Raw genomic sequence first — 14041 nt, forward strand, 5'->3', positions numbered from 1 at the left:
TCCCTAGAAATGATAGAGAGAACATTGTTAAGATTTCTCCAGTGCAGATGTTATTGAATAGGTAATTACTCCAGTGTCCCCTTTCAATCCTGTCTGTAATACCACAGAACTTTATCAACCCAGTATACTATGGGAAGGAAAGCCTGGCTGGGAGAATAGCAGAGAGGAACCAACATAGCACTAAGAAAGGCATTTTCACTTCACTGTTGCCTTTCAGACTACCTTGGTTTTAAGAATTGATATATAACTTCTTGGGAGTTAGATGCTAATCCCTGTTGTGTTTATCAGCGTGGAACTCACCCTAACCATGAGCACACAGCCTCCATCTCCAGAGACTTTAGGGCAAGCTCAAAAATCAAATGAATGCCCTAAAATAACTTTAAAACAACCTAGAAAAAGAAAAAAGTGGGAATAATCAGTTTACCCAATCTCAACGATTCATTAATATAGCTACACTGACCAAGACAATGTAACTTTGGCACAGGAATAGGCATTAGATCCATGAAACAGAACACAGAAATAAACCTACACAAACATATATCACTGTTTTTTGACCAAAGCACAAAAACAATTCAGTGGAGAAAGAGTAGCCTTTTCAACAAATAATGCTGAAACAATTGGCCTTCCAGAGGCAAAAAGAGAACCTCAACCTAAACTCACACCATGTATAAAAATTAAGTATAAATTGAATGTGAAATTAAATGTAAAGCTATAGAACTCTTAAAAAAATAGAAAAATGTCTTCAGGATCTAGGGTTAGGAATAGGAGTTTTTAGATTTGAGACCAAAAGCTTGAACCACAAAATAAAAACAGTAATAAAATGGAACTCCCTCCCTAATATCTTTTCATTGTCTGTTGCTATCTAATTAATAGCCTCATTTCTGACCACTTGCCACCTTTCAAAATTAGCTCTTAGAAAAGAATCTAATCCTTCCTAAAAGTGACAGAGGCTGTTGATGGCTTAATATAATCAAGTTATCAAACAAAGAAGCTGTAATGTTGGAATTTTAGATACTAGATATCAGAAGAGGAAGGTATTTAGAAGCAGCAGAGAGGCCTTCCTGACACATTTGCATTGCATGTTGTATGTTTTGAATATAGATCAGGATTAAACTTTGACTTTAGATCCCCCTGGTTCCCAGAATCCTCCATTAATGTGGACTTTGGTTTAGTGGTTGCAAACCTACCTACAAAGGTTGAAAAGATCTTTAATCTTAGTAGCATTCAAGCTATTCCCAAGTATATTCTATTCCTTCCTTGTGTTCCATGAATTATATCTTCTAGTGATGAGTTAGCTTTCTCCCTCAACTCACAATGTTAATTCCCTATAAAATGCAGATTATCACTCACAACCCAGGGCATAACTCCTCTATGTCACTTGTGCCTTCTATTTTTTAGAAAACCATCTCCCCCAAGAGAACTTATGTGAAGTTAGTAGTTCTTAATTAGGGTCTTTGACATTTAAGGAGAGTTGGAGAGAAAGGAAATAAAAGTTGTTTGGAATTAAATGCACTTTACTGGGTTCTTTGCAGGACTAAGCCCTACATTGGGGATTATGTTCTTTTGGAAAGAGCTCTGAACTGAGAAGTCAAAGAATGTGAGTTGTAGCTCTTGTTTTGTTACTATCTTACCACGGACCTTAAGAATGACATTTCTCTCTGAGTCTCAGCCCAAATTTCTTAATGATACCTGATTATATGGAAAAGAGTGTGGTATTGCAGTAATGGCCACGTCACTCCAAAATCTGTTAGGGAGAAAAATGATTTGCAGTATAGGTTGAATATCCTTTATCTAGAATGCTGGGACCAGAAGTTTAAGATTTCAGAGTTTTTGGGATTTGGAAATATTTGCATAGACTTTCCTGATTGAGTATCACTAATCTGAAATCTGAACATGCTCAGAAATATGAAACTTTTTGAGTACTATCAAGTTTTAGATTTCAGAGCATTTCAGATTTTTGGATAAGGGATGCTCAGTCTAGATCAGTTGATACTCTAAACTAGTCTACCTTGCATTGTCTGCCCAGAGCTGTCACTGGGTGATTTGAGAACTACCATGGTACTTATGGTCTATCCCTTTTTTCTCCTATCTACTCTAGGTGTCAACTCTTCCCGCTCTGTCCCTCCTTCCTACCCACCACCACAGGACCCGTTAAACCAGAGCCAATACCTGGTCCCAGATGGCATCGCCCAGTCGCAAGTCTTTGAGTTCACCGAACCGAAGCGCAGTCAGTCACCATTCTGGCAAAACTTCAGCAGGTTAACCCCATTCAAAAAATAATAACTACAGGGAGGCAGATAATTTTAAAATAAAGTAAATAAAATTATATTTATAGATGGACCTTTTTTCGGAGAAGCACTGTTGAAAATTTGTGTGTGTGTGTGTGTGTGTGTGAACATATATATACACACACACAGATCCTTAGTATATATGTGTGTGGGCGTGAGTGCACACCCACACACACACAGAGAGAGAGAGAGAGAGAGAGAGAGAGAGAGAGAGAGAAAAGGACCAAAAATGTTTTCTGTTGTTGTGGGGAAGTGAAATCTATAGTTGGTAGGAAGAGGTACCAGTGACTTCTAAATATGTGACCTCTTCTTAAAAGTTTTCAGTTCTTACCCTGATCCCCTCCCCTTTTCTCTAAGAAATTAACATTTCTATTTGTTCCTTTTCTTGTTAAGATAATCTTTTCTCCTCTGTGAGTGATTCATTGACTTGTCATTATTACCATAGATGTATTTGTATTGGTTCTTTTCTTTCCTGATGATACTTATGCTGATGATTTTGTAATTTAATTTGATGTGGTGGAATTGGATTTCCTTTCCCTCTTTCCCTTTTCATGAGGAAGAGGAGGATCCCACATCTCCTCTCCCTCATTCAAACATCTGTGAATGTCCCTATAGTCCTGCAGTGGTCCCAAACACATTTTTCCCGACATCCTCTGTCCACAGTTGTGCCAGTCTGGACATGCTCTGTTGTGCCCTGTGACATAACTGCTTGGTATTTCTACTGCTTTCACTGTATTTTTGATGTTGTGGAAAGCTGTAAAACCAAACAGAAACAAGAGAGTATCAGTATGATGATGCTAGAGAAGACGTCTGTTCAGGGGATATTGTTCATTCAGCCTATTTCTTCTAGCACTGGGGATTCCTATGTTGCAGCACTGTTGAGTCATTTTAGTTTTGCATCTAGTGTCTAATTTGGGCCAATTAGTCTTTTTTAAGCCCTTGGCTGTGATTCCTTCTTGGGCCTATCTCTTCCCTAGCCCAAAAGATCGAAACTGAAAGCAAAGAGTTTGAGACTCTGCCTCCCGGGGAAGGGATTTTTCTCTACCCCTCCCTCTCAAGTACCAAGTAGGTATAAGGTGGGGTTCTCTTACAGCAGTCATTTCAATGCTCTGGTCACCCCCATTCCCATCTGCAGATTTTAAAGGCACATTGATAGGAGTTTATGGAGGAATTCAAGACAAAACCCATCTGACCAAGATCATCAGCTGCCTTCAACTTATTAATCTGGACAGAATCCAAGGCTGACAGTAACATCTTATAGGGAAAAAATAAGGAGGGCATTCAAAGAGATAGGCTTGATCCAAGATTATGTTTCTACTCCCCCAATTGTGTAAGACTTCCCCTATTCTTATCAGATTGCATGGACAATCTTTCCTGGCTTCTTTCCTCCCCTTTTCCTATCTTCCTTCTTTGTCCTCCCCTGATGGCATGGGAGGATTGTGGTTGTTGTTATAGTTATATCAGTTCTGGCCCTCAATGGTCTTGTTTCTAACATCCACCCATCCCAGTGTCCAGCATTTGAAACAAGTGAATGAGGAGCCCAGGGCTATTCTTCCCTCTGGACAAAGGGTCTGAAGCAGAGATGCTAACCTGAGGATCATTTTTGGCAGGATTTCCACTTGGCAAGAACTAACTTTTCCTACAAAGAAGCAGGATACCTATTTTGTGTAGGAGTATCTGTTCCTCCTCTCTATGTGATCCTTTGGGTAGATAGACCTTAAACTACAATAATAGAGTATAAAGGAATGAGGGTGTGCCCTGTTGTGAAAATCCACGCTATCCAGGAATCTGGAAATTGACACTATCCAGCAAACTGGAGATGGTGAGTCTGTCTTGGATCTCATGGGAGAAGAATTCATCACGACAGGACCTCAGCTTACCAAGCAGCCTTCATGGGAGCTTCAATATAACAGGCTTGGTTATTGCTTTGTGCCTCCTGATACAAACCAGGCTCTGCACAGCCTGGAAACTTTCCCCTGTGGGAAGTTTTCATTCCACTACAGCCAAGTCAGACTTGCAGAGTTATTAAGGCAAGAATGAGTCTGACCTGAGCAGAGGGCCAGAGCTCGGGACTGGCCTCCACTGTTCAGCAAATGACATAACTACTTAAGCTCCCATGGCAAGGAGCCTGCTGCCAGCACCCAGGCTAAAATGTCCTTCCTGTCAGAGAATGTTTTAGCTGTATATGCAGGCTTCCCTTGAGTATACCTCCTTCTACTTTCTACTTCTCACTAGGCTTGGGCTTGACATGCTTCTCCAGGGGTTGGGGACACACCAGAAGGGATTGCTTTGGCAAGTCCCTGAACCTATAGCATTACTTGGCCAGGCCCTCTCATCCCAATCCCTTCCCTTGGCCTGTACCCAGGGTTCCAGGATCAGGGATATCACCTCTCCCCTACCCGCTCACACTCATCCCACTGACCTTAACTGATGTCAGTAATTTGTGAAAAAAAATCGGCACTCCATTGACTGGAATGTCCCCCTTGCCTATGACTCAAAGCACACCAGTGGCTAATAGTCTAAAAGGGAGCCCATTAAGTACCTGGGCTAAGTATCTAAACCTGTTGTTTTTGCACTGCAGTGCTATCCCCAAGAATTCTCATGCTCCTTTTTCTGCATGGCCCTGAGCTTCCCTTTCCTCAGCTCAATGAGGGCTGGATTTGCTCTCCAAAAGGCTTTGCTAGTTTGTTCTATGAGTTCTGCTGTGGGGAAGTCCTAACACAGAAGTAAAATTCTTCTTTCTCTTGCTCTCATCCTCTCTTTATGTGTATATCTTTAACAGATCTATTAAGGACAGCAACAAGAGAATCATAACAATTCTAGTATGAAGCCAAATAGTGATATTTTAGTGCTTTGGGGGTGGGCTGGGCTGGGTGGGTAGGTGGGCAACAGTGATTTTGATTACCCCTGCTGCTCTGCATTTGCCAGTTTATTCTTTTGTTTCTACTATCTGACTGTTTGACCCTGTCAAACAAGTGTCAAAGTTGTGTGTTTTAAGAAAATGTTTAACAACAAAAAAGATGTTGTAATGACACAAAGCCTTATGAAAATATTTATGGAGTTCAATAAAAGAAGTAAAAAGACACCTTCAGACACAGTTCTTGTGCCTGTGTGTGTGTGTGTGTGTGTGTGTGTTGCCAGTTGTAAAATGAAGAGAATTTGCCTGATATGAAGCATCTTACACCAACTGTCTTGACCTGCAAGCCCTGCTCCAATCCCAAGCCTTCCACGGGCTTTCTGTGACCTTACCTGTCCTTTCTAGAAGAAAAAAGCACAAAAACTGAGTTTGAACATAACCATGGGCATTTCAAATACCTTTACGGATGGGACTGTCTTCATGTCACCTGGAACTTTTACAAAACTGAAAGGCCCATTCCTCACTTTGGTCCTTTCCCTTGCAGCTGGAAGCCCTGGGTATTCCTGGGAGCTTAAAATCTTTTTTCAGCCTAGCCAAAGACCATATCACTTAGGAATCCCCCACTTCAGGTTTCTTCCTAATGCCTTTGATCCTGTCTCCTCAGAGGAACACACCTTCTTTATCTGTCCCTGAGTATATGATATGGTATGGCCTTACTGCTTCTTCCATTGTAGTGTTGCTTACATGTACATGCTCTTTGATTCCCACTAGGCCTCCATATGGTATCTCATGCTGCCTGTCAGAGACCCAATGGTGGGTCTGTTCTTTTTCCAGAGCAACTAAATGCTGAACCCAGTAAAGTCCTTATTTATTGAAAGGGTCCAAATAATTGTCCCACAGGTGACTAGAGTATGAACCCTACCTGTCTAGCACTTGGAGATGCTTTTTCTACACACAGTGGTTCAGAAAAAATGATAACTAAGCCTTTCTCTCTTTCACTAACCGTTCCCTTTCTCCATTTCTTAGGTCTCCTCATTTAATCCCTTCTACTGTCACCATCCTTTCCCTGTCCACTAGGGTCTGCCATCTCCCCCACCAATATCAGCAGGACTCAGCTCTCAGCAGTCCTTCCTATATCTTGCCAATTACCAGCCTTCCTAGATTCCAGGGGCAAATCTCAGTTACCCCCTGCAGTAGAAGAGGATGTCATCTGGTCTCAGTCTCCCATGAAGACTGAGGATCTGAAAAGTGGAGAGACAATGGCAGGGGTCTTATACTCTAGGATTCAGCTAGTTCTCTCCTATGGTACCTGAAATCAAACATCACCAAAACAGTTATTTCTGAAAGCCCCAGTATGGTCCACATTATAAATTCATATTTCTTATTATCATAAATAGTGATTCTATTACTTATGAACTTACTTGCTAAGAGCATGTACACCCTTTCTGCCCTTCATTTTATTCCTTAACAGGAATGGTGCTTGTCTCTTAATTACTAAGTTTCTAATTACCTTCTTTAATTGTTGTGTTTCTCTCCCTGAATGAGGGCAGAGGGGCAGTTGGTTATCATTTTCAGGAACCAATTAGGGGAGGGCCACAGGGCCTTAGGCCATGCCAAGACCATTGTGTGGAATGATGGCTTCTCCCCTCTTCGGGTCTTCTGGTGGGCTCAGAGTTAGGGAGAGGTGTCCCTGTGGTGTGCCCGGTTGCCTAGAATTAGAATGGAGGAAGGCAGCTCATTGAAGCTTCCAGAGAGGGCCTCTGGAACAAGTCAACTCTGACCCTTCTTTGTCCTGGAAAGTTTCCTGCTAGGTTCAATAGAAGAGACTTATGGTTTGTCTAAAAATAAAAATTCCTCATATTTGCAATGACCTTACCACATATGGGGTCTTACTTAGTGCTTATGACAACCATTTGGCAATTTGGTTTACTAACTACAATTTTTTTGGTGGTTCTGGAGTTTGAACTCAGGGCCTCATGCTTGCTAGGCAAGCTCTCTACCACTTGAGCCACTCCATCAGCCCTTTTACATGAGTTAATTTGAGATAGGGTCTTGCTTTATTTATGCCCAGGCCAGCCTGGACTGTGATCCTATTTGTGCTTCCCCACGTAGCTGGGATGACAACCATGCACCACCCCTCCCAGCCACTGGTTGAAATGGAGGACTTTGAACTTTTTGCCCAATCTCTGTCTCCCAAGTAGCTAGGATTACAGGTGTGAGCTGCCACACTCAGCCTATTAACTACTTTGATAGGGAGAAGACAGTGGCTAAAAGTGACTGCTCAGTTACCTAGCTTCTGAGTTTTCCTTACCTGCTCTCCACCTTCACTGAAACTGACCTCAGAGCTGTTGGGTCTAAGTGTTGCTGGGGGGAGGGTGAGGCAAGTCCTCCAAAAGATAACTATCGCCACAGTTCCTTTTGTCCCCTACTAGTGTAAGTGGAACGAGAACCAAAGTCTTTGATGTGGACTTTGGCATACTTTATTCAAGTAAGCCACCACCATATTGCTTGGGCCACTTGGTTCTTGGACTATTAGGGATTTCCTTTTTCATATTGACTTGCCTATCATTGGCTCCCAGAGGCTTCTTCCTGACTAGCATATGGAGGTGTTGAACTAAATCTTGCTTGCTCAAGACTTTACCTGCAAGCCCCAAGATTACAAAATGAAACTTCCCAATGTCTGCCCAAGTACTGTCACCTGCAGGACAATAATTCAGTTTGCCTATAGGTATATTAGGTCAGTTCTGTTTGCAACACAATTAGAGGAGGAGGCTTGGAGGGAAGATTCGTGTCCCTAGAAGTACACTCCCCTAGTTCTACCTGTCCCATTTCTATCTTAGCCTGTGACCTCTTTCTCTAGTAGGCTATGAGTGTCATGGACAGTGCATTCTCATCTAGTTGGGGAAGAAGAGATAGAGGATGGGACTTGGATATAGAATGGCCCCTGTGTTCTCTAGAAGGCACTATCATTTCTGCTCAGCTCCACCAGTTGGAGGCCCCCACCATGGTAGGTTCCTAGACTAGCCTGCATCCATCTCCAGCTGTGCCTCTCCACAGTCCTACAGCCAGACAGCTGAACTAGATTCAACCCACATACCCTAGGTACCAGTTATTGGCTGGGCCTTTTTGTAGGCTACAGTAAAGATATTAAGATGGATAAAATACCATCTCCATTCCACAAATAACTCAGAGTTTAGTAAGGACATATAAGCATAAGCTATAATGGGGATAAATGAGAGCCCAAAAATATTTAGAAAACAGAATGATTAACTCTGATTAAGGAAAATCTCTGTCGGGATATTTGATTGCATTGATGGAGTGGCTCAAGTGATAGAGTACCTGCCTAGGATGTTTGGTTGTGCTGCAGCCACTGATAGTCCCCAAATCTTAGTGGCATAACACAGGAGTTTATTGCTTGTTATGCAAATTATGCTGTAGAACCAGTTGACTCTCCAGGGCAGCTATGAGCTCCTTCCACTTTATTGTACCTTCCTCTCACACATACTGCCTATCCCTAGAGTGTTTCTCATCTCACAACTCTCTAGCCCTGCATTCAATCAGAGCCAACAGGGCCAGAAATGATCACATGCTTCACACAACTTCAAAGTAGCAATAAATGTTCCATGAGTCCAGGACAGAATAAATGTATATGAATAAGCATTAGAAATCTTTACCAAAGAAGAGGAGGTTTCCATTATACCTCAGCAGGTAAGGAAAATTTTACCATGTTGTAACGGTTAAAGCAGTTGAGAAACTAGGAAGAATTATCCACAGATGACCATCTCCCCTCTTTTTTAACTGTTTTTTTTTTAATTTAATTGAACATTCATGAGGTATTTGCCATACAACCTCCTCTTCAATTTCAGGAACTATCTTCTATGAGTCTTAGAAGAAGTCGGGGACCAACATTTTCCCAAAGAAGTCAAAGCAACTTGTTAATGATTTCTCCCCAATCCTGGAATCTAAACTGTGTGTACCTGCATTATGTTTGTCTTTACAGATGCTTACACCTAGAATAAGTATCTAGCAATGTGTTAGTGACAAGAGTAAGTAATAAACTTTCTCACAGCAGCAGGGACAGTGACAATTATCCAAGAAGAATAGAGGAATGGCCTTGATAGTCCAGCTATGGCAGTACTGTAGTTGGCATCCAAACTACTTAAAAGATCCTAAACACTCCACCAAGATCCTAAATCCGATAGTACCTTTGGCAAAGTAGTAGGATATAAAATTAGCATGCCATCAATGAACAGATTGAGAAAGAAATCAAGAAAACATGTCCTTTCACAATAGCCTCAAAAAATAAAATTCCTAGATATACACTTATTAGAAGGTGAAAAATCCCCTACAGTGAAAACTATAAAACCCCAAAGAAAGAAATTAAACACCAGAAAATTGAAAGACCTTCCATACTCTATTCCATCTATAAATTCAATACAATCCCCATCAAAATCCTAACATCAGCCAGGTGCCAGTGGCTCACTCCTGCAATCCTAGGTACTTGGGAGGCTGAGATCAGGAGAAACATGGTTCAAGGCCAGCCCAGGTAAATAGTTCATGAGACCCCCATCTCCAAAATAACAAAGCACAATGGACTAGGGTGTGGCTCAAGTAATAGGGCTCCTGCTTTTTGTATGCCTGCTTTGCAAGCATGAAGCCCTAAGTTCAAACCCCAGTCACACCAAAAAAAAAATAATATTATTGGACATGGGTCACACGCTAAGGGGAGAGCACATACAGGTGGTATGGGGATAGGTAGGAGACCCAAAACTTGAAAGTGTTTGATGTGCCCACTGTAGAGGAGCTTAAAATGACAGAGGTCAATATGGGAAGGTGACCAGGAAATAGTGAAGAGGTCAGGTAGAGATGAATCAATTCGGGTTGTAACACACATGCATGGAAGCAATGCTAGGACTCTCTCTGTATGGCTATCCTTATCTCAAACTAGCAAAAACCTTATGTCTTTATTATTATTGCTTATGTCTTCTCTTCAACAAAATTGGAGAAGAGGGCAGAATAGGTTCTGCCTGGAAGCGAGGGGTGGGGATGAGGGGGCAGGGGGAAGAAATGGCCCAAACAATGTATGCATATATGAATAAATGAATTTTTAAAAAGAAAAAAAAAGATAAATGTTTGAGGAAATAAATATGTTTAATCTGATTTAAACGTATTCAACGTATACATGTATTGAATTTTACATGACACCCAGTTAATAGGTACAACTTTTATGGTTTTTGTATTAGTTAAAATAAAAAATAAATTACTTTAAAAATACCTGAGCAAAAGAACACATGAAACATCTCTCTGTCTCTCTCTCGGTCGGTCTGTCTTTCTCTCTCTGCTATTTCTGTACACAACCAGAAATAACCAAAAATGCAATCAACTGACACCTTGATCTTGAACTTTTCCCCCTCCAGACCCGCGAGAAATGTTTGTTTAAGCCAGTAAATGCTGGCTTAAGCCAAAATACATTAATTTTAAATATAACATGAAGCAAGTACAGCTATTAACAATTGTTAAATGTAGGTGATAGGCATATGGGTGTTCATTATATTTGTCTTACGAGTTTTATGTTTGAAATTTTTCATAATGAGAAGTAAAAACAAACTTACTCATTTAGTGTATGAAGGTAGAAATAAATAAGCCATAAAGATACGTTTCCAGTCTCATGGTCTAGTTGGGAAACAAGTCTATAAAAATATAAGAGATTTCACAAGGAAACACATTCATTTGTAAAACAAGTGGTTACTAGCAGGGTGGGCAGCTGGTGGTAAGGTGGAAGCATTTTTTAAAAATGTGCTTTTAAAAGAAATCTGGATGACAGATTGGAAGGTTGTTTATTGTCCACTATGCTTCTGTTCCATTGGTTTCTGCATTGGTCATTACTTTCATTGGTCAATGGACTGTGAGTAGTAGTCATGTGTGTAACTTAAAAGCAGAAGCTTCATGAGTTAACTGTCTTCATGGTGCTCTTTTCCCTCCACCACAATGGTTCTTATTGTTCCATTTATAGCTGCATCATTCTAGGTCCTAAGGAGAAAATTAGCTAAAACTGACCTGAGACAGGCATGCCATGTGAGCAAGAAATAAACTCATTTTGCAATAAACTACTGATATCACAAGAGTTGTTTTATGTTGAGCATAACTAGGCCTATTCTGACTGATATAATAGACATGAAGAGGTAGAATAGTTCAAAGTAAAATGGGATATAATGCAAACAGAAGCACTAAAGCATATGCCAAAAGCTAAGCTGTATAATGACATAGTATGTAAAGTGATGCAGTGAGATCCTTGGCCCTGTTGTTAGACAAGCAGAAGCATGGAATCCAATATTGGTAAGAGCTCTGTAGGGGAATGGAGGTGAGAGATCAGTGCACATGACTCCTCATAATCCATCAAACTGGATAATGCATCTTTTTCTAAAGAAGTGATGCATTTAATGGCATTAATAGCTACAATTTCTGGAATACATACAATAGTCTAGGTACTGCATTAAAATGTTACCTGTACTATCACATTAATGGTATCATTATGTACATGAATGCAAATGATACTGTGTTCAGCACTTGTTATGCATTCTCTTATTCAATAACAATATCAAAAATATGGCCATCATTTTTGAGTGCTTAGTATATACCAAGCTCTTTACCAAATACTTTGCCACCATTTCCCATGCTCCACATTCAACCCAACAATAAGTATTATTATATATTTTTTAAATGTATCACAAATCCAGCCACTTTTTGCTGCTACTATACTTGTCCTAATCACCATCATTTCTCACTTGGAATATCACTTCAGCAGCCAGAGGAATCCTTTAAAATGTACATCAGATCATCACTCTTCTGCTCAAAGTACCACAGTGGTACCCATCTTACTCTCAGTTAAAGCTCAAGTTTTTACAAAACCAACAAGGCCTTCCACCTGGATCTATGCTCTAACTCTATACCCTTTCCATTGCTAGTTACAACTAGGACCACACTTCCTATAACCTGACACTTGCCTATACAACTCTAGCCATTTCTTTCATAAGACTTGGCTCTTTCCTGTCTCAGAGTCTGCTATGGTTTGAATGTGTCTCCCAAAGTTCAAGTGTTAGAAACTTTATCCCCAAACCAGTGGTGCTATGAGGTGACACCTAATAGGAAGTGTCTAAGTCATGGAGGTACCACCCTCATGAATAGGTTAATGTTGTTATCAGAGGAGTAGATTTGTTATCATGGGAGTGAGTTCCTTATAAAAGGATGAATTGAATCCCCTTTCCTTTCTTTCACTCACTCCCTCTTACCTTTCCACTATGTGATACCATCCTCCATGTTAAGCCACAACAAAAATACCCTTTCCAGTTGCCAGCCCCTTGATTGTGGACTTTCCAGTCTTCAGAACTGTGAGCAAGTAAATTTCTATTCAATATAAATTACCCAGTCTATGTCATTCTGTTAGAGTAGCACAGAATGACTAAGACAGGGCCTTTGCCAATGTTTTCTCCTCAGTCTGGAATGTTCTCCTTCAGTAATGCATGTGGTTGACTTCTGAATCTTCTCAGTAAGATCTTCTTCAATTGTACTATTTAAAATTATAATCACCTTCCTAATGCAGCTTTTCCTCTCTCCATTTATAGGTCAATTTTTCTAGCATCTATCACCATCTGACCTGCATGTTTTACTTACATATTTTGTTTAATTTCAGTTTCTTTTGCCTCTTATGCTAAATGCAAACCCTACAAAATAGAAATTCTTTTTTCTTTTTTTAACATGGTAGATTCACAGATTTGAATAATGAAAATATTTCATTCATGACACACTCCATAATTTTCTATTGCAAGTTGTCTAAATGCCCATTTATCCTTATTGACAGAAATTCTTCATTTTGATAAAACCAATGTCATTATTGTCTGGCCTTTTGCTTGTGCTTTTGGAGTTTCATTTGAGATGTCTTCTCTCACCTTTTCAAATGACTCATGTATGGAAGCAGCTGGAAATCAGGCTGGAGTAGTTAATGGGAATCAGTATATCAAAGACTTTTGGCCCTTCTAAGAGTAAATACTTGATTCTGTGGATAATGGAGAAATTGTTGAGAAGTTGTAGGCAGGGTAGAAACAATATTATTGATGACTCTGGTTGCAGTTTGGAGAACAGTTTGAAGAATAGCAGAAGTAGAGGCATAATAGGAAAAGGGGAACAGGTACTAGAGAAAAGGTTAGATCAAAAAGAATTAACCTAGAAGGTAACACCCACGCACAGGAAATCAATGTGAGTCAATGCCCTGTATAGCTATCCTTATCTCAACCAGCAAAAACCCTTGTCCCTTCCTGTTATTGCTTATACTCTCTCTACAACAAAATTAGAAATAAGGGCAAAATAGTTTCTGCTGGGTATTGAGGGGGGGGAGAGGGAGGTGGCGGAGTGGGTGGTAAGGGAGGGGGTGGGGGCAGGGGGGAGAAATGAACCAAGCCTTGTATGCACATATGAATAATAAAAGAAAAAAAAAAAAAAAGAAGTAGAGGCATGGAGATCATCTAGGAGGTATTTAAGGTGATTTAATCCTGAGCTCAAGTGTGGCAAATCATTTTATAAATATGCAAGCACATTAAGAATTATAAAAGTGAGAGTAGATAAACTGTAACAAATATTCTGCAAACTATATCTCATGTACTCCCCAAAACAACAATATAAAGGTGGGTTGATTATCCTAGTGAAAGCAATAGGGAAAGTGAAACTCAGAGAATATAATTTACTTGATTAAAGTCATATATCTTAACAGTGACAGAGGCAGGATTGTTAAACTCAAAGTTCATTTTCACTGTGCCTTAAGCACAGTGAATGTTATTATTATTACTGAATGTTACGCATTAGAATATATTTACAATGGTTAAAACTGACAAGGGATCAATAA

General features: G+C 40.2%; 1 protein-coding gene across 10 annotated transcripts in view; it reads left to right on the plus strand.

The window, feature by feature from the left end:
- Positions 1-5373, plus strand: part of Arhgef9 (Cdc42 guanine nucleotide exchange factor 9) — a 354155-nt gene extending 348782 nt beyond the window's left edge. For 9 of the 10 annotated variants that reach the window (XM_074062551.1, XM_074062553.1, XM_074062555.1 and 6 more), the window contains one exon: positions 2099-5373. In XM_074062551.1, the coding sequence (XP_073918652.1) occupies positions 2099-2280 (182 nt within the window). In that variant the 3' untranslated portion in view covers positions 2281-5373. Of the gene's footprint in view, positions 1-1532; positions 1598-2098 lie in introns of all 10 variants that reach the window. The other variant, XM_074062552.1, reaches the window with a different exon arrangement.
- Positions 5374-14041: the final 8668 nt, after the last annotated feature.

Source organism: Castor canadensis, chromosome X (genome assembly GCF_047511655.1).
Source record: "Castor canadensis chromosome X, mCasCan1.hap1v2, whole genome shotgun sequence".
Classification (NCBI taxonomy): domain Eukaryota; kingdom Metazoa; phylum Chordata; class Mammalia; order Rodentia; family Castoridae; genus Castor; species Castor canadensis.